General features: G+C 37.3%; 2 protein-coding genes across 2 annotated transcripts; both read left to right on the plus strand.

The window, feature by feature from the left end:
* The first annotated feature begins 2,410 nt into the window (after nt 1-2,410).
* On the plus strand, nt 2,411-3,499 carry LOC145064647 (putative F-box protein At3g16210). The gene has a single exon (XM_079012054.1). It carries the CDS (start codon nt 2,411-2,413, stop codon nt 3,497-3,499), a length of 1,089 nt encoding a protein of 362 aa, XP_078868180.1.
* Nucleotides 3,500-21,267: 17,768 nt separating this feature from the next.
* Nucleotides 21,268-22,356, plus strand: LOC145064648 (putative F-box protein At3g16210). The gene has a single exon (XM_079012055.1). The coding sequence runs from the start codon at nt 21,268-21,270 to the stop codon at nt 22,354-22,356; it is 1,089 nt and encodes a 362-aa protein (XP_078868181.1).
* Nucleotides 22,357-22,962: the final 606 nt, after the last annotated feature.

Consider the following 22,962-nt stretch of genomic DNA (forward strand, 5'->3'; position numbering starts at 1 on the left):
CTAGAAAGATTATACTTAATATCTAACATGTTATTATGATTATAATTATTCTAATTACTATTATTATTTCATGAATTTATAAATGTATTTTATATGTAAAAGAAACGCATTTGTTTATTTAAAATTGTATTTATACCTTTAAAAATAAATAAAGACACTTAATACTATATAAAAAAATTTGTAAAGGTATATAAATATAGGTATATGCATTTTTCATTTTAAAATTGTGTATAAATATTTGTATGTTTTTTATTTATGTTACTTATTAATATGTATATATAATGCAATTTATACGTATTTGTATCTATAAATACGTATATAACATTTTTACACGTATAGAGATATTAATAGGATTTTTATACGTTTTTATATGTATATTTTTAGATATATAACATTTTTATATGTATAAAGGTACAAATACATACACAATGTTTTCATCGGTAAATTATATATATATATATATATATATATATATATATATATATATATAATTTACCTACTAGGTGACCGACTCTAGTAGGTAAAATTTGGCTAATTCAACAATGCTGAGAATGAGTTTCGGAGATGAAGCTAACCTGATATCAATGCTTTCATTATTCGCGTTTTTTGGCTTCGCTCTTCAAAATATCATCGATTCATGATTTTGGAGGTTAGATTTTTGGTAGCAAAGAACACAATAACAAATATTATGAAAGGAAAAATTAGGAATCTTTTGAGCAATTCCTGAACGACATCTAGAATTTGAGCGGTAAAAGAAAAAAATGGTAGCCTAAGAAGATGACATTTCCGTATGCTAAGGAATTTCTCTTGACCGGAGTGTCGAGCCCCTGTGTCCCCTCTTTATGCGTTCCTAAAGTACTTCTCCAATTAGGTATGGGGTTGTTTATGATTGTAAACCAGCGATAGAGATACCTACTATATGTAAGTCTTTAGTCGTCATAAATGGTGTTCTTTCGTTGAGATGCTACCATTTTCTTGAGAAGAGAAAAAGGTAACAATGGTGGTTTTGACAAGAGAGAGAGAGAGAGAGAGGGCCAACGACTGAAGAGCGGCTGGATTAGGGTTTCAAATTGACGAGCTGCTGTCTCTCGACGATAACGAATGAATAAGAGGCACAAAGGGTTGTTTCGGAAAATTACATAAGTATTTTAGGTGGGATAAATTGTTGGGCAGGGGGGGGGGGGCTAATAAAATGCCATGTGACAAATTTGTTATTATTTATTAGAATAGGGGATAGGTTGGGAAAAATGAAAGCAATCGTTTATATACATATAATATTGGTCTTGGTGAAAAAATCAAGGGGCTATGGCCCTTAAGAGGATCTGACACAATTAGCATTTAAACAAGTGTCATTGTATGTAATTATTTATATTTCAAAAGCTTCCGGCTATTTTTGTCAAACATTCTTATAATAAATAAAAACTATAGCTTCCAACTACCTGTAACTTGCTACCTGCTACCATCTACCTACTACCGGTTAGACGGAGACATGGAGCGGTAATTAATGAAAATTGCAAAGCCTTTTCCAATAATGCGAGATAAAAATACCCCTTTAATATAAAATCCACAAATCCTAAACCGTGATCTATCTAAAGTTTTATAAAATGCCACAAAAATAGAGGAAAGAGGAAAACATGTCTCAAAACTTACCAAAAAGAAAAGCCTTCTCTAATGCGAGATTAAAATACTCCTTTAATAGAAAATCCACAAATCCTAAACATTATCGTGTGATCTATCTAAAGGTTTATAAAATGCCACAAAAATATAGAAAAGGGGAAAACAAGTCTCAAAACTCACCAAAAAGATAAAAAAAAAAACCTTTAAACCCTACTCTCCTTACAACGTCAGGCCGTCACCACCGGACACCACCATTCCCCGTCACCGTTGCCCCTGCTATGTGCAGCCTCCGGTCTTAGTTGACAACCGTTAAAACCCCAATAGTCGATGCTGAATGCCATCCCTGAACTTAGGCCTATTGACAGGTTTCGTCTCACAACCTTAATCTATCTCACGTCTTCTATTTGGCCATATGTAAAAATTTGTGATAATAAAGAGAAATGATGCTTCAACAGTTCTACCCAATATCCAAATAGGATACGCTACATATGACTGTGAGAACTCTTATCTTAGTTTGTTGTTATGTTTATTTGTATATATATCTTGTGAACTTGTTAATTATTTGGCATTGGGACTCTTAAATCTGTAATACAAAATATCTAAAATGTCATAAATAAATAGATATTCTTGTTCATTAGTTACACCATCAATCTTAGTTGATGAACATCTGGTGCATCCATTTACAAAATAACATGAATATATATATTGACAAGAATTCTAAACTTATTCAAACAGAGAAGAATTTTAATTGCACCCTATTACAACTGACTTTTATATTGTTGGAAAAATACAGATGTCAGATTATTTATGCCAAGAGTTGATTGTTGAAATTTTTACAAGACTACCACCCAAATCCCTCCTTCGATTTAGATCACTCTCTAAATCGTTATATACCTGTATTTCTAGTCTCGGGTTCATACGCTTGCACAAATTCCGATCCCCACAAAAAATCCGCTTCACGCATGAAAATATTGACAATAATAAAATAGCAGAAGTCGTTTATACATTACACGGAGAAGACGAATTGCCCTTGTGTTTGTGTCCCAAACGTGGATATATTGGTATAACAACAACAATTCCGTTTCCTTGTAGCAATAGGTTCAGAACTATTGGTTCATGTAATGGAACTTTCTGTTTGAAGACTAAAAATGGTTTGACTCTATGGAACCCTTCAATCAGACGCAAAGTAAGAGTGGCTGAATGTCCTCGGAGTTCTGAACTCGCTTTGGGAGGTATTGGGTTTGGATTTGACCCAATCAGTGACGATTACAAAATTGTTTGGATATCATATGAAAAAGACACTTCATTTGTTTATGCGGTGAAGACGGGCACTTGGTGTGAGATTGCTTCCCCTAAACCTGAATTTACTTATGTGCGACGTGAGGCCTTTTTATTCAAAGGAGTATTGCATTGGGAGGTAAATCGTTTTGACTTAGACTTTTCTTGTATACTGACATTCGATTTGAGCACTCATGTTTTTGGTATGATTCCATTTCCTGGATTGGCTCTGGACTGGTTGACAACAAGACTAACAACCATCCAAGATTCTCTAGCTTTGATTTGTTATCGCATGAATATTGATGATAGTTGGATTCTGCTATGGAGAGATGCTTCTTGGTCTGTGGTTTTTAAATTGGGAATAGGTAAACTTCCAGTTGATGGAGCTTTTCAATTCCAACCACAACCGCAAACGACCAACGAGTGTAATTTGTTGCTCATTACTTATGGGGATGGGTTCCAAATTTATAATTCCAAGACAGGGGTGCAATCAGGAGTACTTGGATTCAATGCTTCTTCTAGTTTAATAGACTTTCGGGAGTGTGTCGAAACAATTCATTTGTTAGACATGGGGGAGGCTGCTTGTGAAACAACTCAACTATGAGGAAAAGATTTACAACATTTGGGTTTTTGATGCTTTTTGATTACCATTTTAGTCTTTATCATTGCTACAAAAGAGTTGATGTTACTTACTAATTCCTTCATTCTATTAATAAAAAACCGAATATGTAATTTCCCACTTCTTTGCCAATAAAATGAGATCTTATTGAGGCTGTTTTAACGGCTAGACTTTATATAAATTGAACTTCAAGAAGCAGGAATTACATTGTACAATATAGAAGGTTGTTGGCCCATGAGTTCCATATCAAATTCCTACACCATTTAGCCTTATTTTTAAGCCATAAAATACTCAAAGTCTTGACCTCATAACTTAGAGTAGACAATATCTGCACTTTGCTATTGAGGACATTTATTTTTTTCGGAAACTATCTTAGACCAATGAGGCAAAGTTGTTCATTGTCAACGGTCAAAAGGTAATAAAATTATGTTGCATTTGTTATAATAATGTCTTTTTGTCTTCTTGATTCTAGGGGCCGTTGGCCCTAATGATTTCTAAAGTATTGTGGAAATAATTGTTTTTTTGCTACCTGTATTCTTGTAAATTAAATTACCAAATGACTTCTAGGACAGCGGTATCCGGTATTCCGTCCCTCCTTGAGGTTAAATGTTCAAGTCTCATCGTAGGCATAGATGAAATTAAGAGGTATTTTAGAAGTAGATAGGTTATATTATATTTTCTGTTCAAAAAAGAAAAAGAAAAAAAAAACTTAAAAGTAATGCAAATGATTTAGGATATTATTTCATTTTGCTACCTCATATTTCCAACCATTAGATTTTTTTAATCCGGCCTGTCTCATTCAATTTAACGAGTACTTGATGTGCATTAATGGTCTTATTTTGATTGTATGTTATTCATGCAGGCAAGCTCCAATCTAATGTGCGTCGTACAGATTAGAAGTTGGATTCTCTAACTATAGGACCACATGATTGATCGGTTATGATTGATCGGTTATATCTATGACGAACATGAGAGAGAGATTTATTACTTCTTGTCATAAAAGGCTATTTCGTACAATACATTAGGATTACAATAAATGAGACTATTTATAGAGTGGTTGAGGGCAAAAAACGTCATGGGCCGAAGTCAGTGTTGGCAAAATTGGTCACAGTGCGAGTCAAAACTTGCTCTAAAAGAAAACATGCTATGCTGCTTGAGCATTTGTTGCACGCTTAAGGAATGTTAAGTTGGCTGCTGACTCATAAATAACCTACTCCTGCTAACAGGTGTGGAGCTTCTAAAGGGCCAGGGGCCATGGCCCACTGATTTTGGACCTCCTTAATACTGATTTTATATATAAAAGATTGGTTTTATTTGTTGACTAACCATTTGACCCCATGTTCATGATATACGCATTTTTATATATGCATAAATAACTAATTGTAAAACAGAAACACAATCTATACAACAACGTATTTTTGGCCCAGAGACGCATCAATAATCAGAGACAAAAAATAGTAAGCTTATGTTATATTTTTTTTCAAGAATCTTTTCAAATTTCAAATTCGGGCCATATGATGTTTTTGAAAGTCAAGGGCATAATTGTAATTTGACAAATGTTAATTTTGGTTTTAGTAGCATGCAACTGACTGTTAAATCTAAAATCAAATTGTATGCTTTATTGTTATTATCCCTATTACTCTCAGTTTCTAATTGGAATTCCCCATCTTTGCAGTGAACTGATTGTGTCAGATATAAATAAAAAGAAAGGTGTGTAATTTATTTGTAATTTTGATTAAATTTTCTTTTTTTATCCATTTTCGTGGAATCTCCATTGTAATTAAAGGTGTGTATTCTATTTGTAATTTTGATAAAAGTATCCTTTTAATCCATTCTAATATTAGATTTAAGTTTAGTTAATGTTTCAGGCATAAGAAACATGACATGTTTATTGAAGCCTATGGTTACATATGCTAGGTATTTTAAAAAAGAAAAAGGATTTGACGCATGACATTTTAGGGAGTAGGGTAACCCCACCATCTTGCTTTACTGTGGACATCATTTGTGGGCTGAAAGGTCAAAAGCCTTATATAAAAAAGTGTCATCCTAAAAAATAGTGGTTATGTATTTCATCATTTATGTTGTTACTCTTAAAATTCGTTTATTTTTATGTAGTTTTTGTTTGTTTTCATTTCAAAAAAAAATAAAATAGACAAATAAACATGATTCGAAGATTGATGTAATTATTGTTTTACCCTTCAAGGATGGTTCAAGGTCACACATTTTGAATCTCACTTTTTTTCAGTCTGCAACTGCTGTCGTAGGAGGTGGAATTTTGTGAAAATGGGCTAGCAATGACTATCGGTGATCTGCATATGCTGATCTTCAACATAAGCTTGTTAAGAGGTGATATTTTGAATGAACGACATGCTGCTTGAAGTGTAAGTACGTTTCCATTATCAGTAAATGAATATAAATATCTTTTTATTATGAGTAAAGAGTAAAGTAGATTGTCTATATTGGTAAAAGGAGTAAATCATGTTTTTATTTCTCACAATTTGCCCAATAGGAACTAATATTTAATGTTTGTAATTTTCTGTTGAAAACATTATCATAAGTTGAAATGTTTTTTTGGGAAAGGATCCAACGATTCTTTTAGGATGAACTTCAAAATGTTTATTTTACCATTTTCTTTATTTTCTCTAGATTGCACAATAACCTTTTTGTGCCTCTTTTTGCATTTAAACGACTAAACTATTTTATGTTGTTATCAGTATCCTATTTGCTTCAAAAGTCAACATATTTTACTTTTAATTGAGGAACTAATGCATTGTTTTTCGGCTTCAAGGTATGATATTTAAAGTTGATTTTAAAAAAGACGAGAAATCCTTTCAACTTAAGGAAGGTCATTGGATGACCATAACCACAAATTACATAAATAAAGGAGATGTAGAGACTGTATCAACGAGCTACAAAAAAAAGTTCAAGTGACTTTTAAAGCTAGGAAACAACATTGAACCATCCTCAAATTTAATGGTAGCCCTTCACTTGATTGGCGTTGCATTTTTCATCAAGATATGTGTACTCAAGTAAAGATGGGTAGAGTTAGCATGATCCTTCATTTTCACTGCAAAATCAGTTGATTTTTGTTAACTTTCTTGAAAAATGTTAAGTTTATGATGTTGATCCTATGTGACAAAATGGAACAATTTAAAAAATTACTTCATGAGACTTTTATATTAGAATCTTAGCATATGTTTGGTTGATCATAATATCTCAATTGTCGCAAACAGGGCTCAAGAGATCTCAACTGGTTTATGTCAACCTAATGTTTAGCATATGTAACTATGTCTAGGCATCTGAACATAGTTAAATTAATTTTCTCACTCCCATTAATTTTAAGAGAATATGTAAATGGTCATAGCATTTACATATAATTAAGCCATATATGTCCATATGCATATATGATGCATGCAGTTGCAATTATGAATATAATCCTGATTTATAAATCATATATACTTCATTTAAAAATTAGCAAACACGAAAATTGAATGGATTTTTATTTTTATTTTTATTTTTTGTTTTCATGTTAGTGTTAGGGTTGGATACTTCTAACCTAGCATAACACAAAATCGAAAAATTATTGGCAAATGATGACATCAAATGGAATTTGACATTTCTTGTATTTAACCCATGATTTTTAGAAAATTCAACCAATGTTTTTTACACAACCTAAAAAGGTACGTACGATTCATTAGAATTGTGTAGAATTGCGTAAATATGGATGATAGTTTAACTTTGTTACCTAACCATTTTTTATTTTTTTTATTTTTTATTTTTTTTGCTTTTTACTATTTTTTAGAAATTTTAATGATGAGTTATAAAAACTTTTTGATCGATTAGATCTTCGTAACAGGTAAGTAAAGAACGTAAAAAACAAGGAAATAAAACACAAGTATGGATCACAATGAGTCGAATGATTAGATTACTCAATCCTCAGCAGAGCTCGACTAAGAACTTCCGCTGTAGAGGACTTCTAGGGTTACAAAATAAGAACGATGAATATGCTGAACAATACTTTTCTAATCGTTTCTAATCATTTCGTTCTATGATGCATGCAAGCATCTATTTATATTAAACCCTACAAAACTCACGGATGGACAACCCATACCGGAGATAAACATGGACTAGCTAACGAGCCCAATAGACGCAACACAATACTGGACCTAACAATCTCCCCCTTTGCGTCATTTTGGAGCGAGACTACTGTTTCTTCTTGCTTGGACCAGCAGCGGGAGCCTTCTTTGTTGTATCAAACAGACGTGAGATAAGTGCAAGGATAGTCTGTCTGAAGCGAATGTACCATTGAATCATATCATCAAAGTACTTTATATCATCCGCTGTGTTCTGCTTGCACCGATGGAAGATCCCTAAGACGTGTTCCAAACAAGCAGTGGTATAGAGATGTTTGTCGGCCAAGGCGAAAAGACATTTATGTCCTTCGTTTCTGGTAAACATGACGGAGTTTCTCTTTGGGTCAATCTTCCCCATCTGCATCTTGTTGAGATCACTGGCAGAGCCAACAGGAGATATGGTAGGCTTTTTCTTGAATACGCTCGCTATCTCCTGATCCATCAGGGAAACTTCCATGACTTAGCATACAAGCATCCTCTTAAAGTGGTCGATGATCGGACCATATTCAGCTTCGTTTGTAAGAAGGATGTTGTGTAAGATAATCCAGTCATGGGGATTAAGGTTGGGAAGATCTGCAAGTGAGATGGCATGTTCGGTCTTGGCAGATCCCCGTAGTATCTTGAACCGAACGTTGGTGAAGTTGCCTTCCCTGTACGGCTTTAGAACCCGAACATTGATAATCTTCTGAGCGCTCCATGTTTGGTACTGTGGTTGAGCGGCCCTCAGATAGAAATCAACTAAGTCCCTATCAATTTTTGGATGAGGATGAGGGAACTCAGCAATGTTGGCAAAGGCATGAAAGATAAACGCCTTTCGGATCAATGGCATATCGAACTAAGAGTCGACAGTGTTAGAACGATCTAAAGAGATCACGGGTTCTAGCCACAAGATACTGGGTGTTTCGATGGCTTCTTTAATCAGTTTCTTAAGAGTCCAAGGAGGAAAAAGGGTTTTCCTGCTCTCGAGAAGGTCGTGGGCTTCTTTCTGTCTCCTTTCGGCTTCTTCAGCCTTTCTAGCCACACGAGCGCTGATGTCAGCCTCTTTATCTCGACCCTGTCGCTTCAAAAGGTCGGCAATTGTCTCCTTATCATCATCATCACTCTCCTCAGCAATTTTCTTGCCTTTGTCTTTCACACCGGAACATGAGGCTTGGCCTACTGGAGGACGTTCGGTTGTGTGTGTTGCTGTTGAAGTAGGAGGCAGTTGAGACACCTTCTCTTTTTCTCCCCCTTGTTTCGGAATAGACATGAAATCAAGGAGCCCTTCAATTTTGCTCAGTAGAGAGAGGGTGGGAGCAAGCTTCTCTGCAAGGTCACGCCTCATAGAATAATTGAGGATCGGGTCATGTGCTTCAAGGATGTTTGAGATAGCTGAGTGGACATCCGAAACACACGATTTAACCACCTCTCTTTCAGATCGAAGAAACTCAATCTACTGTTGAGAGTTGGAGAGTTGAATACTCTTGACCTTCAGAGCGGTAGTCTTCCTTGCGAGAGCATCCATGAGGGTGTTCTCAGCAGCTAAGTCTTCTTGAAGCTTGGCAAGGCACTCCTCAATGGTTGTTCTGAAAGCTGAGTTGTCGTCAGAAATAGTTTGACGAAGTGAAGCGAACGACTTCAGCTCCGATGCAACTGTTGCAGCCAACTGGTTGACAATTGGTTCCAGCGTTGTTTTGGTGGCTGCAGCAGTTTCCTGTAAAGATTGTAACAGGGTAGAAGCATCAGTAAATAGTTTATCGACTTTTTCGGTCGCTGCCTCACAAGCTTTGGTTGAGGCGTCAATGGCGTCAGTGGCGGAATCAAGGGAAACTTGATAAGCTTTGGAAAAAGCATCAACAATTTTCTGAATGGCAGCTTCAGAGATGGAGGACTGAGATGTAGAAGATGAGGCGATGAGCGAATCGATTTTATCATGTAGCTCCTTGAGATGTCTTTTTGTGACAGGAGCATCGTCATCATCGTCACTCTGAACTTGAAACGGACTATAATAGACCGAATCGAAGGTCATGTCCTCCTCGCCAAGGAGTGGTTCTTCACTCTCTGATGCATGAGCAGGAGAAGATGGTGGTGGTGAAGCTTGAGGCTCTGTAGTAGTAGTAGGTTCGGGTTGGGTGGTATGTTCGGTTGTTGGTGTGGGTTCGGGTGCTGAGGTGGATTTGGGTGCGTCAGTATGAGCCCCCGTATCAGATACGTTGGTTCTTACTTCGGCAGTGGTGGTGGTTGCTTCGGTAAAGATGGGTGGTGGTACTGGGATGGAGGTGGATGGTATTTGAGTGGTGGAAGTTATGGGGGGAATGGAAATAGGAATTGTAACTGGTGGAGAAGAAATTGGAGAAGTGGAAATATGAATCTCTGGTGTAGGAGAGCGTGGTGGAGTGTTACCACGTTGAGATCCTTCAGAATCAGAACCCTCTTCCTCAGATTCGCTTGAGGACGAAGCGATGATCAGCTTTCTCTTTGGTTGGGTTCTTCGCTTCTTCATAGGAGGGGATTGGGCGGCTTTGGTGGTTTTCCTCTTCTTGGGAGATGGGCCTTTCGCTCCCTTTGCAACCTGCTTGCCCTTATCAGCCTTCTTTCCTCTTGGGGCAGGCTTGTCAGCATCGTGAATTGACTTGAGCGTCTTAGGAGTAAGGTCTCTCGGACCAGAACGTCGGAACTCCTTGTATGCTTTGATAATCCGGCTGTCAGCAGGAACATCACCGTACATTGATTCAGGGATTGAACCGTTGAAGGGAAATTTTGATGCGTCAGAGACAATGATCTTCGTGGTATGGAAGCTACCAATCGAAGACATTGGAGAACCAGCAACAATGGGGATGTGGTACTTGTCCATCACCCATTTAGTGACAAGAGTCCAGAACCGGGCGTATGAAATCTCTGAATGTCGAGAAGTGGAAGATAGGCTCTGAATGAGCTGTTGCCAAAGGACCGACCCGTAGTCCATATTGACATCGTTGTAGATCCCGTACATGATCGAAAGGAACAGACGACTTGCCCCGTCTGATCCAGCACTCCTTTCAGACAGCCCTTTGAAAAGCACTGTAAACATCCCATTCCACTGAGGGGGTAGGCACGATTTCATGAACTTCGTGACTGTGGTCAACACCTCAGTATACCCCATGTTGTAGAACATGTTGAAAAGATGACCCATTGGAATGGTTTCAGGGTTAACCCTCGACGAATCAGGTTCAAACCCTAACAATGAGCAGAATCTCTGCTTGGAAATCGACGCCTTGTGCTTGAATACGTCGAAGAAAATCCGGTCGACGACCTTGTCGTAGTGAGCAGTAGCAAATATCTGGGACAGGAACTCCATGGTGAGAGCAGGAGCAATCGGCGAGTACTTCAAGCATTCGATAATGGGGAACATGAAAGCGTCGTATGCTTGAGGAGTAAGATCAATGATCAAACTTTGCTGGGGACGAATCGATAAGATGTGTGAAGTAGCGTGAACTGATGAAGAATCTGCCATTGTTGTGAAGAGAATGGGAGAGATGATGAACAGTAGAGTGTTGGAGAGGGTTTTCTTGCTCTCTGGAAATATGGGTGCAGTAACGAGGTAAACAAAGGTTTACGTTACCTTTTATACTGTGGGTAAAGGAGAGAGAAGAATCTTTTCGAAATCTTCGAGTGAAAAATGAAGAGTTTTTCAGAGGCGATTGACGCGTGACAGTTGTTATTGCCGATGATTACGCATGAGAGAGAGTGTCAGTCCCGATTTACACGCCTTCCCATCAAGCGCCATTTTCAGATGAAACGGTTCCAATTCGCACATGTGGCCTTCTAGCGCCATTTGAAATCAAATCGATTGGACTCCTGCCTGAGTCAGCTTTTTATAATCTTATCCCTTTAGAGTTAACGGCATCTTTAAAGCAAAAAATTACCCACGTGGATTAATGTTGACCACAACCCGTTAATAACTGCCAATCCCATTAAAATGCCTTGTAACTAATGAAACCTGAATTTTGGAAAATCAAAAGGATTTTCATGCTAAGGACACTTAACTAGTGAAATGATTTTCCCACAAATAGACATACAAAAAGATAAGAATAAAATAAAATAAAATTATTTTTGGAGTTTTTGAATTTACGAAAAGAGAAAAAAAATAAAAAATATTTTTGGAATTTTTGATAAAAAAAAATAAATAAAACATAAAAAAATGAATACAAAAAAAATGTTGGAACCGAACCCGATCGTTCGGTCTATTTCGGTTGAGAAAAATTTTGGAACCGAACCCGAGCGTTCGGTCTATTTCGGGTGAGAAAAATTTTGGAACCGAACCCGAGCGTTCGGTCTATTTCGGTTGCCAAAAAAAAAAGTTTGAAAAAGAAAAGAACTTCGACAATAAGATAAATAAATTTGAGAAAATAATACAAAAGAATTACAACCAAAGAAACTACCTTTGAGTGATAAGCGAAGATCAGATGATACAACCGAACCCGAGCGTTCGGTTCATTTCGGTATACCAGAACAAGACACGAACCCGAGCGTTCGGTTCATTTCCGCATACTTGAGACCCGAACCCGAACGTTCGGTCTATTTTGCTTCTAACTTTCGATCTAGAGAAGTAATCTTTGGTACTGAATCCGATTCCATCATTCCTAGCCCTTGTAGAATTTTGTTGAATGAAGCTTCAGGAAGAGCTTTAGTGAAGATGTCAGCCAGTTGATCAGTGGTTCGAACAAAGTGAATTTCGACGTTCCCATCTTCCACATGATCCTTAATGAAGTGATACCTCAGGGCTATGTGCTTAGTCTTGGAGTGTTGCACTGGGTTATGACAGATCCTAATTGCACTTTCTGAGTCGCAATATAGTGGGATCTTTTTCATATTGAGTCCATAATCCCGGAGCTGGCTTTGGATCCAAATCACTTGAGATGTACAGGAGGCAGCTGCGATGTATTCTGCTTCAGCTGTAGACAGAGATACACAAGTCTGTTTCTTTGATTGCCAGCTAACCAACTTCCCGTCAAGGAATTGGCAGCCTCCAGTGGTGCTTTTCCTGTCTAGTCCACAACCTCCAAGGTCTGCATCTGAGTAGGCTTGAACGAAGAAACCTGAGTTTGATGGATACCATAAACCGAGAGAGGTAGTTCGTTTCAGATATCGGAGTATGTTCTTCACTGCAAGCATATGAGGTTCACGAGGATTCGCCTGAAATCTAGCACAGTAACAGACAGAAAACATTATATCAGGCCTGCTAGCAGTAAGGTACATTAAAGAACCGATCATCTGGCGATATAGCGTAATATCAACTGCCGGTTTATCCAAGGATGGTGTGAGCTTGGTGCCGAATGCCATTGGAACTTTAACTTTTGAGTCTCCCATCATGCCAAATTTAGCAAGAAGAGTCTTGGTATAAGCTTACTGGTTGATAAAGATGCCTTCGGGTCCCTATCTAATATTTAAACCAAGGAAAAAGTTAATTGGACCCATTGAGCTCATTTCAAATTTAGTCTCCATCAGCTTTCTGAACTCAACCGTTAAGCTAGGATTCGTTGAGCCAAAGATGATATCATCGACATAGATTTGAACAATCATAAGGTGGTTACCTTCCTTCTTACGAAAGAAGGTTGGGTCAACCGAACCTTGTTTGAATGTAGACATCTTTAAAAACTTGGTTAGCGTTTCATACCATGCCCTAGGTGCTTGTTTCAGACTGTAAACCGCTTTGTCAAGAATATAGCAGTGATTAGGGTATTTTTCATTAACGAAGCCTGGAGGTTGCTCCACGTACACGGTTTCTTCAAGTTCTCCATTCAGAAATGCGCACTTTACGTCCATTTGGTAGATCTCAAAGTTCTTGTGTGCAGCATAGGCAAGAAATATTCGAACAGATTTCAGCCTAGCTACAGGAGCAAAAGTTTCCTCATAATCAATTCCTTCCTCCTGGCAGTATCCTTTCACCACTAGACGAGCTTTGTTTCTTATCACATTGCCTTCCTTGTCTATTTTATTTCTGAAGACCCATTAGAGACCAACAACTGAGGCGTCTTTAGGAGTTGGAATGAGGCACCAAACCTTATTTCTTTCGAACTCGTTGAGTTCGTCTTGCATAGCTTGAACCCAGTTAGAGTGATCAAGAGCAGTATTTACTGTCTTCGGTTCAACTTTTGAGATGAAAGAGTTAAACATGCAGAACTCTACTTTTGAGAATAGAGATGCTTGCTTTTCCTTTAGTTGAGATCGGGTCAGGAATTTTTCGGAGACATTACCCACTACCTGTGAAACGGGATGATCTCTGGTCCACTTGACAAGAGGAGGGTAATTTGGATCATAGGATGGATCCAATTCAGCATTCACCATTTCTTCTAATTCAGATTGGCTATCATCGTCATAAAATACATCAGCATTCTCCCCCTCGACAGCTGAGCTTTCAGGTGTAGCTGGACTTTCTGGTGCTACAAGACTTTCGGGTGGTGTTGAGCTTTCGGGTGCTACAGTACCTTCGGGTGCAGTAGAGCTTTCGGGTGCAACTGAAGTAGAGATCTCACCCTCAACTTGTAAGCTCGACTGTTTTGGAGAAGATGGATTCTCCCCCTCAACTGAAGCGCCTTGCTAATGAGGTTCGTTTGGAACTTGTTCTCCTTTACTCATTCGTTTGGCAGCATCTTCGACGATTTGCTTCAGATGGTCGACTTTGTTGTCTGCTGCCTTGGCTTCCGATATAGTAGCTTTCTCCGGTTCATCGAATAATTCCACAAACTACTCAAACAAATTAGCAATTGAGGCCGTGACTTGACCTGTTTGAGAGAAAATTTCCCCAATTGTTTCTGCAGAGGCCTTCAGCTTCTTGACGTAGCTGTCATCGAAAGTCACATAATACGTTTCTTCAATCTTCCTCGAATGGTTATTTAAAACCCGATATGCTTTTGAAGTGAATGAATATCCCAGAAAAATTCCTTCATCAGCTTTAACATCAAACTTGTTGCGATTTTCTTTAGAGTTGAAGATGAAGCATCGTGAGCCGAATACATGGAAGAATTTAACGTTCGACTTCCTGTTGTTGATGATCTCATAAGGAGTAAGAGTGAAACGCTTATAGAGATAGGATCTGTTCTGCGTAAAACATGCTGCAGCAATAGCATCAGCCCAGAAATATAAAGGTAGAGAAGCAAAACTTAACATGGTTCGGGCCGCCTCACACAAAGATCGGTTTCGTCTTTCGACAATTCCGTTCTGTTGAGGGGTGTAGGGTGCTGAGAAGTTGTGACTGGTTCCTTTTTCTGCCAAAAAGTCTTCAAATTCTTTATTCTTAAACTCCAGTCCATTGTCGCTCCTGATGTTGCGAACAACTTTCCTCAGTTGCACTTCAACCTGCTTAATAAACATCTTTAGCTTGAGAGTGGCCTCAGATTTGTGCTTCAGAAACAACACCCATGTAAAACGTGAAAAGTCATCAACGATAACAAGAATATACTTGCTACCACCAATTCTTTCGATAGATGATGGACCACACAAGTCAATGTGAAGTAACTCAAGTGGTTCAACAACTTTAGTGTTTATAATGGATGGGTGACTTTGACGACTCTGCTTCCCCATTTCACATGTAGCACACAAATGTTCTCGATCAAACTTGAGCAATGGAAGACCCCTAACATGACCTCCGGTGACAAGCTTGTTGATATCCTTGAAGTTGAGATGAGAGAGCCTTCGGTGCCACAACCAGCTTTCATTAGAATGTGCTTTGGATAACAGACAGATAGTTGGATTTCCTTTGATAGGTTTGAGATTGAGAGGAAACATTTCGCCTTTACGCTCTGATTTGAGAATTACCCTTTTTGTTTTCTTCTCTATTATTTCCGAACCCTCATCGTCAAATGAAACTTTAAGACCGGTACCTCCAACAAGCTGAGATACACTGATGAGGTTATGATGTAGCCCTTCAACGTACGCAACCTTTCTAATTGTGAAGTCACCATTTGTTATCATCCCATAACCTTTTATCGTTCCATATGAGTTGTTCCCGAACTTAAAATTTCCATCATTTTGAAGAGATCGAAACTCCCTTAGCTCTTCTTTCCTCCCTGTCATGTGACGTGAGCAGCCACTGTCAATATACCATTCTTCGTCGAACTGCTCGTCACTAATAACCTGCAAAAATTAAGCAGATTTAGGAACCCAAAGTTTCTTGGGTCCACGTGAGCCTTTCACAGGAACAGGAATAGTAAGAGAAATGTCAACAAGATATGTTCTTTTTATTAAAGTTGTTTCATCTTTCTTCTTAATGGTGAATACTTTAATTTTGTTAGGATTTGTTACATTCGGTTTGGATTCAGGTTTTGGCGTTTAGGCCTTGGACTGCTGTTGATCATTCTTGAATGAGGAAACCTTCGATTTTCCTTTCAAATCTGTTGAAGATTTTGGATTTTGAGTTTGAACAGAATTGGGTTTAGAATGAGGTTGAGAGGAATTAGAACGAGAGAATTTGGACTGAGAAGTTTTATTGACTTGAGGTTCTAAGTGACCCTTTTGTTTTTTGTCACTAGTGGGACCAAACCTTGAACTTTGGTAGCTTTTGCTTTTGGGACCAAACCTATGCTTTCGGTAGCTGGTGCTCTCTAAATCGAACCTGTCCCTTCGGCTGTTATTCCTTTCCGAATCGAACTTGTCCTTTCGGTTGTTGTTACTCTCTTGCGGCCTGACAACACTTTTCTTTGACTTTGAATTTTTGTCATGATAAGAGAAATGGACGTTTTGAGATTGCCAAAATTGTCTTCGTTCTGAGGGATTCTTTTTGTATCTCAGATTCCTTTGCTGCTTTTGATCCTTCACTTGTTTCGGCTGTCGGTGGATGTTGGCCTTTTGCTTCTGCTTCCTATCAGCCGGTTCACTTTTAACAGATGATGTTTCGCTTGTAGAAGTGACTTCTTCTACAGGAACTTCTTTTGTACCACCAGTGCTTGGCACATCGAAGTTGTCAGGCTTGTTTAGTGGCTATGGCACATATCTGCCTTTGGTTTTCCATGACGTCCGCTCTGACAGACCGACAGTTTCGTCAGCATTATTTATAGGAGCAGACCAGAAAAACTCATCACAGCCATCTGCATTATCTTCGTTCACTATGGCGGTGAGTTCGGCTGTCTGATGTTCGGTTACTCCTGTGACCTTATACACCTGATTTGGTGTTGTTCTCACCTTTTGGTACACTACAGCCTTTTCTTCAAGAATCGGGGACTTATTTTGGGATAAACGTGCAAACTCCACTGAATTTTCAGAAATAAGATTTTTGTGGTTTTCGGGTTCGCTCTTGACAAACTCAGAACAGTCAACTTCATCCTCTATAGAAATTACGCTGATATCATCATCCTCATTAAGTTCAGATGCGTTTTCAAGATCAATTTTGTTTTCTGAACTTAAATTGGCATTCAACGAGTCAAATTTTTGTATGGTTTCGGTCCTTAGTTTCAGCTTATCGTTTTCATCTAAAAGGTTTTTCAGCATGTCCTTATGGTCCTTGGACTTTATGAAAGATTCAATTTTGTCCAGTCCATACATATAAGTCAGATTCACATCATCAGACGAAACTACACTTTCGCAATTATATGCTTCAGCATCGATTTCATCCTCCTTAAACTCAAGGAAGGGCAAAATCATGCGATGAATTTTCTGCCTTATTTCACAACTCAGATGAAGTTGAGTGATGTTAGCATAAAGACGTTTAGCAATTAAACAAAAAACATTTCTCTGTTTCAAAAGTTTTAAATTGTCTCTTTGTAAATAAATGTTTCCGTCTTTAGATTTAATCAGCTCCGACTCCTTCAGCTCTATCCACATCCTCCGTTCCTCACTCTTGGATGACACCCTGCTTATTTGGTCAGTTAGGTTAGAATTGGTGAATCTTGTTTGAGTTAAACAACTATCCAAATTTGAGATTCTTGAATTTAAGCTATTTAATTCTTTTTCATATGATTTCTGTGGGACTTTGAATGAAACAAAAAGAGATTGTACCTTCTTGATCAATTCATCAAGCTCATTGATCTGCACACTGAGAGGTTTTGCTGTGAAGCATAAGTCCTTTCGCTCCTTGGTTTCCTCTTTTCCGCCATCAGTATTGTATCCCCTCACGTGAGATACATCAGTCACCATCAAACATTTCCCACTACTTTCGTCACCTCTTGCCACATACGCCTTTCCATGTGAAGGCCTTCTCACTTCATCATCCTCAGAGTCGGTAGACCATACTTGCACGCCACCGAACTCGTCATCCGCTGCCGAACCCTGTAGAATAAGAGCATTCATAGAAGGGTTAGTAGCAGCTTTCTTCCTCTTGATCTCATCCAGCTTTTTCATCAACACAGCTTCTTCATCTTTCTCCTCATCCTTCTCTGTCATTTTCTTCAGAACACAGTCTTTGGCATAATGGTTCTTTCCTCCACAGTAGTAGCAGTTCACACCAGAATCTCCTTCAACTTTCGCCTCTTTCTTTGGTTCCTCTGTCTTCGACTCCTCCTTAACCTTTTCAGAACTATAGCTTCCCTGCCAATTTTGGTTCTTATTGGTAGGGAACCTTTTCTTGATGAACCTCTTTGGATTAGATACCATCATTGCATAATCTTCAGAAGTAAGATCATAATCTTCTAAGTTGAGATCTTCATCTTCTACCATACTTTTGCTTTTAGACAGCAGGGCCAAGGACCCCAAACTTGAGACCACATTTTTCTCTTGCAAGACAATCTTTTCTTGAGATTTCAAGATTCCCACCAGCTTGGCCAGTGAATAAGACTTGAACTGCTCATGGGCTTTAACAGTGGACACGACAGCCCTCCACTCGGATCTTAGGCCATTCAAAAAAAGGTGACCTTCTGTTCAATTAGCTTCCTTTCTATATCATGTTTGATCATATTAATAAGAAGATGATTGAAGCGATCGAACGTCTGAGTAACAGTTTCATCAGAATTCTGCTTAAATTCACCAAATTCAGACAACAGCAACGTCTGAATGGAATGCTCCAAATCTTCATCTGTGGAATAAAGCTCTCGCAACCTATCCCAGATTTTTTTAGCGGTACTGCAGGAACTCACTAACCTGAATGTATCAGATTGAAAAGCGAATCGGATTAGTCTCAATGCTTTGATATTGCACTGAAACTTCTCCTTTTCGTCTTGAGCAACGTCTTTTACATCTTTTAACAGATCATTATATTCTTTCTGAGTTTTGATGATCTTTGATGTTCCTAAGTGAGTGAATGGTCCAGACACGATTGCTTCCCAAATAAGATATCCATTATCTTCAGATCCGATGACATAATCTTCAAAATGATGCGCCCAGACTTCATAATCCTGGGTGTAGAGAATAGGAATCTTTGTCGTTGATCCAATGCTGTTTGAGATGTTGATAGGATTAGATTGTGACTCGTCCATGCTTGATCGTTTAACCTGTTTGAAAGATCAGACTTGTAATACGTAATATTAGGGCAAAACAAATAAATGCTGAGTTACGTCAATTATGGAATGACGGCTCAATAAATATCAGTTAATGCAGAATAACCCTAATCGCAAACTCTTTCACAGAAAAGATGTGTATTGATTACACAGCCTCCTGCTCTGATACCAATTGATAAGTTATAAAAACTCTTTGATCGATTAGATCTTCGTAACAGGTAAGTAAAGAACGTAAAAAACAAGGAAATAAAACACAAGTATGGATCACAAGGAGTCGAATGATTAGATTACTCAATCCTCAACAGAGCTCGACTAAGAACTTCCGCTGTAGAGGACTTCTAGGGTTACAAAATAAGAACGATTAATATGCTGAACAATACTTCTCTAATCGTTTCTAATCATTTCATTCTAGGATGCATGCAAGCATCTATTTATATTAAACCCTATAAAACTCACGGATGGACAGGCCCATACCGGAGATAAACATGGACTAGCTAACGAGCCCAATAGACGCAACACAATACTTGACATAACATTTAAAATACTTGAATTATTCCTTTATTTTTAGACAATATGATGTTTTTATATAGTTAACAAAATCAAAGACATTTTTGTAATTTTTAAAATTAACGACAATTTTACATCTTTATAATAAAGGAAGCTCAATATGCGAAAATAAAAATAGCCACCATTTCGTTCAAGATGAAAAAGAAGTTACATAACAATAAAATTTAGGCTTTAGTTATGTATTTATGCGACCTAACAATTTTTTATTAAGTTATATAAATAAGTGGGGTTCTTAACAATTTATTTAGTCGTTCTAATTTGTTTTCCGTTTATACCATAAAAACATTTTTCTTATAAAATAAAGATAACATCTTAACATAAATAAATTAATCTCAATAGTAAAAGCTAAAATATTTCAACCAACTCACCAACCCCAACATATATGTCTACAATCCAAATATGTCAAAAAAAAAAAATACCGTTCAGCCTTAAAATCTCCACATTTGCTTCATTTTATTACGTGTTTATATTTTCCGAATATGACATGTTTTCGAAAAAAAAAATGAATGAAAGAAAACTAATGGTCGTCCGCCGCTGTGCGTGGGTGTCCTGCTAGTGTGTGTGTGTGTGTATATATATATATATATATATATATATATATATATATATATATATATATATATATATATATATATATATCATTTGCATTTAAAGCAAAAACATCTGTTATATAACTAATTTTAAATAACAAACGCAACAAAAATATATACGAAGTAAATATGAAATAGATACAAGTTATAGGGCCCTTGAGGAATTGGTCTTATATCCCAACATAAAACCAAAAATATATACGAAGGAAATATGAAATAGATACGAGTTATAGGGCCCTTGAGGAATTGGTCTTACATCCCAACATAAAACCTATCTTTTCTTGCTAAATCTTTTTCCTTCTTCGTCGTGATCCGGTGTTCCTCTTCTTCCTCTTCTCTGGTGAGTGGTTTTGTTAATTCCCCATTAAGATCTTTTTTTTTTTTTTTTTTTGCTTTCAAGTTTATGTATTGATGGCTGTAAAGATATTCAGATTTACCGACATTATAATCACGTATGGAAGATATTTCTTTTGAAAGTTTATTAGATAATGTAGTTAATCATAACGACGATCAAACTTTGGTAATTTGAATCTGTTTTGTATACATAGGACATTAGCAATCGGTTCATTGCATTTTAATAAATTTATCGATTGCAAATATGACGAACAAAATTAAATCGAATTGTATCTCAGTTGCAAATACGACAAATCAAATTAAATCCAATATATTTATACATAAATAAATATGCATATAATTGCCCTGTGGCTTTCCTTCACAACCAATTACTTTTTCCATTTTCTCTCAGTTTTGAGTAAGTTTGTTAACATAGATGCATAACAATTGGACCTAGATCATGTAACATAACTCTATTATTATTAATTTTTTTATTGTAAATATATTAATTACTTGTGTTGGAGTTATTCTAGCTCATTAGTAACACCGTCAATCTTAGTTGATGAACATCAGGTGTATCCATTTACAAAAACATGAATATATATATATATATATATATATATATATATATATATATATATATATATATATATATATATTGACAAGAATTCTAAACTTATTCAAACAGAGAAGAATTTTAATTGCACCCTATTACAACTGACTTTTATATTGTTGGAAAAATGCAGATGACAGATTATCTATGCGAAGAGTTGATTGTTGAAATATTTACAAGACTACCACCGAAATCCCTCCTCCGATTTAGATCACTCTCTAAATCGTTATATACTTGTATTTCTAGTCCCCAGTTCATACGCTTGCACACATTCCGATCCCCACAAAAAATCCGCTTCACGCATGAAAATATTGACAATAATAAAATAACAGAAGTCGTTTATACATTACATGGAGAAGACGAATTGCCATTGTGTTTGTGTCCCAAACGCGGATATATTGGTATAACAACAAGAATTCCGTTTCCTTGTAGCAATATGTTCAGAACTGTTGGTTCATGTAATGGAACTTTCTGTTTGAAGACTAAAAATGGTTTGACTCTATGGAACCCTTCAATCAGACGCAAAGTAAGAGTGGCTGAATGTCCTCGGAGTTCTGAACTCGCTTTGGGAGGTATTGGGTTTGGATTTGACCCAATCAGTGACGATTACAAAATTGTTTGGATATCATATGAAAAAGACACTTCATTTGTTTATGCGGTGAAGACAGGCACTTGGTGTGAGATTGCTTCCCCTAAACCTGAGTTTACTTATGTGCGACGTGAGGCGTTTTTATTTAAAGGAGTATTGCATTGGGAGGTAAATCATTTTGACTTAGACTTTTCTTGTATACTGACATTCGATTTGAGCACTCATGTTTTTGGTATGATTCCATTTCCTGGATTGGCTCCGGACTGGTTGACGACAAGACTAACAACCATCCAAGATTCTCTAGCTTTGATTTGTTATCGCATGAGTATTGATGATAGTTGGATTCTGGTATGGAGAGATGCTTCTTGGTCTGTGGTTTTTAAATTGGGAACAGGTAAACTTCCAGTTGATGGAGCTTTTCAATTCCAACCACAACCACAAACGACCAACGAGTGTAATTTGTTGCTCACTACTTATGGGGAAGGGTTCCAAATTTATAATCCCAAGACAGGGGTGCGATCAGGAATACTTGGATTCAATGCTGCTTCTAGTTTAATAGACTTTTGGGAGTGTGTGGAAACACTTCATTTATTAGACATGGGGGAGGCTGCTTGCGAAACAACTCAACTATGAGAATTTTTTTTACAACATTTGGGTTTTTGACGCATTTTGATTACCATTTTAGTCTTTATCATTAATACAAAAGAGTTGATGTTACTGATTCCTTCATTCTATTAATAAAAAACCGAATATGTAATTTCCCACTTCTTTGCCAATAAAATGAGATCTTATTGGGGCTGTTTTAACGGCTAGACTTTATATAAATTGAACTTCAAGAAGCAGGAATTACATTGTACAATATAGAAGGTGTTGGCCCATGAGTTCCATATCAAATCCCTACACCATTTAGCTTTACTTTTAAGCCATAAAATGCTCAAAGTCTAGGCCTCATAAGTTAGAGTAGACAATATCTTCACTTTGCTATTGAAAATCATACCGTGCCTGTACGTCCATATGGTCAATAATAGCACCCTTGAAATCTCTTCAAAAATATATTGAGACCTGTTTTCACACCATAAGTAGAGTTTATCCCTAGGAAGGCATCAAATGAGTCGTTCAATATAAGAGTCGATGAAAGCATTGCAAAGCGGACAAATGGTGCATGTGATTACCCCCTACGTGCGAGGTTGAACCAGGTGGACAATCTATCGAGTCTCAACTGCTAAATGAGGACGTTTA

The sequence above is a fragment of the Lactuca serriola genome, chromosome 7, assembly GCF_051521515.1.
Source record: "Lactuca serriola cultivar US96UC23 chromosome 7, Lser_US96UC23_V15, whole genome shotgun sequence".
Taxonomy (NCBI): Eukaryota; Viridiplantae; Streptophyta; class Magnoliopsida; order Asterales; family Asteraceae; genus Lactuca; species Lactuca serriola.

Bases quoted from the DNA above. Each gene is read 5' to 3' on its own strand.
- LOC145064647 (XM_079012054.1), top strand. From the start codon at position 2,411: ATGTCAGATTATTTATGCCAAGAGTTGATTGTTGAAATTTTTACAAGA.
- LOC145064648 (XM_079012055.1), top strand. From the start codon at position 21,268: ATGACAGATTATCTATGCGAAGAGTTGATTGTTGAAATATTTACAAGA.